A 1,846-nucleotide genomic window follows, 5' to 3' on the forward strand; every position below is an offset into this window, starting at 1 on the left:
GGGAATCTTTAAATGGGATAAAAATACAGGAGTAGTTAACTGTACAGGCAGTTGTACATTTTTAAGCTGTATAAATACTACTTGGTGGCATAATAATTGGAATGAGATTCACCCCAATATATATATTTTAAGAGCTAGAAAAGAAACCTGGTTACCTGTGAACTTGACGTGCACCTGGAGTGAATCTGCTGGGGTTACTCAAATTTACAAAGTAGTGCAGGATCTTGTCCACCACAGCCGGAGAGCAGTTGGGATCATCATAACAGCAGTAGTGGGACTTGTGGCCATTGCTTCCACCGCCGCTGTTGCTGGACTGGCGTTACATCAGAGTATCCAAAATGCAGAGTTCATGCAACAATGGCATAAATAATCTCACTTGTTGTGGCAACAACAATGAGACATCGATGCTCATTTGACTGAACGAGTAGATAACTTAGAACAAATGGTTTCTTGGATAGGGGATCAGCTGACAGTGTTAAATACTCGAGCCTTGTTAAAATGTGACTGGAATACTACTCAATTTTGTATTACCCCTGTTCCTTTAATGGCACTGTACATAATTGGACAGAGATAAAAAGGCTTTTAATTGGCCATAATAATCTTTCCCTGGAAATACAAGAACTAACACACAATATTTCTGAAACATTTCATAATCAGTTACCATTGCTGACCAGCGCAGATTTGATGACTGGTATTGCACAAAGCTTGAAATCTTTAAACCCTATGAGTCCTGTAAAAACTTTACTGACTTCTGTTTCTAGTAATGTATTGATTGTTGTTTTTGCCTTTGTCATTTTCACAGTCTGCTGGAAACGGTGCCAAAGGGCAAACACCCAATCCCAGCAAGCCCAACATGTGATGATGGTTTTGAAAGAAATTCAAACCTGTAAATAAAGAAGGGGGAGATGTAGAGGACTGCGTGCTCACAAATGAGATGTTCCCGATAAGCCCTGCTCTTGTAAAGAAAGCAGGACGTTCCTTCTCTGCAAACAGGAAGGACAAAGGAGCCAGCTGCAAACAGCGGGCTCTGGGAACTGGTCAGTGTTTACTGATCTTGCGAGTCAAGGAAAGGTCAGAGAAGCAACACATGTCCTGTGACTTGGCAACATTCCACAAACGGCTGTATAAAATAAAGCAGAGTGTGTCAGTTGGGGCGGCCGCCATGTATGTCTTGTCCTGTGTTGTCTTGTGTGTTCATTCCTTTGTTTAGGAAACACATGGACCCTAACAGTGAATGGTTTCTAAATATTAAATATCTTATTTTTGTTCACATACAGGATTTGCAAAGACTCATGTTACATGAGGAAGCCACCAAGAAGAGCAAAGAAAAGAATCCAGGGATGGCTCTTCCTCAGGTGAGTGATATTCCTCGGTGGATTCTTCTCTCTGCTTTCTAAAGTGCCAGATATTGTAGTAGCCAATCTTCTCTGAGTGTGAAGCATTCTACCTCACAGGTTTGCTCACACTCACCCCTGCCTTTTCTCTGTTCCTCTCATCTTCACTTAAATTCTATCTCCTATAAACTAGTGACATGAGCTTGGGAAGAGGCTCCACTAGGTGTGGCCCTGGGAAGGGCTCACACCAGACATGGATGGAGATGGGCTGTTGATCCTGTGCTGTCAGTGATGTTGAGCAGCAAGGATTGTTCAGGGCCCACATCTGGATGCACATTTAGCTCTTTCTGGACCATATTAGAGAAACTGTATATGAAAGTCATATATTGACAAGTGCGGTGGCTCATGCCTGTAATGCCAGCACTTTGGGAGGCCTAGGAGGGCAGATCATGAGGTCAGCAGATTGAGACCATCCTGGCTAACACGGTGAAACCCCATCTCTACTAAAAATA

At 42.7% G+C, this 1,846-nt stretch overlaps 1 protein-coding gene across 1 annotated transcript in view; it reads left to right on the forward strand.

Annotated features, from left to right (window-relative positions):
- The window catches only part of ZNF816 (zinc finger protein 816), a 23,728-nt gene that overhangs the window by 14,708 nt on the left and 7,174 nt on the right, over window positions 1-1,846 (forward strand). Inside the window, exon 2 of the mRNA XM_011946171.1 lies at window positions 1,278-1,355. Coding sequence (XP_011801561.1) covers window positions 1,293-1,355 — 63 coding nt within the window. The 5' untranslated portion in view covers window positions 1,278-1,292. The remainder of the gene's footprint in view (window positions 1-1,277; window positions 1,356-1,846) is intronic.

This window comes from Colobus angolensis, unplaced genomic scaffold, assembly GCF_000951035.1.
Source record: "Colobus angolensis palliatus isolate OR3802 unplaced genomic scaffold, Cang.pa_1.0 Scaffold25, whole genome shotgun sequence".
Classification (NCBI taxonomy): Eukaryota; Metazoa; Chordata; class Mammalia; order Primates; family Cercopithecidae; genus Colobus; species Colobus angolensis.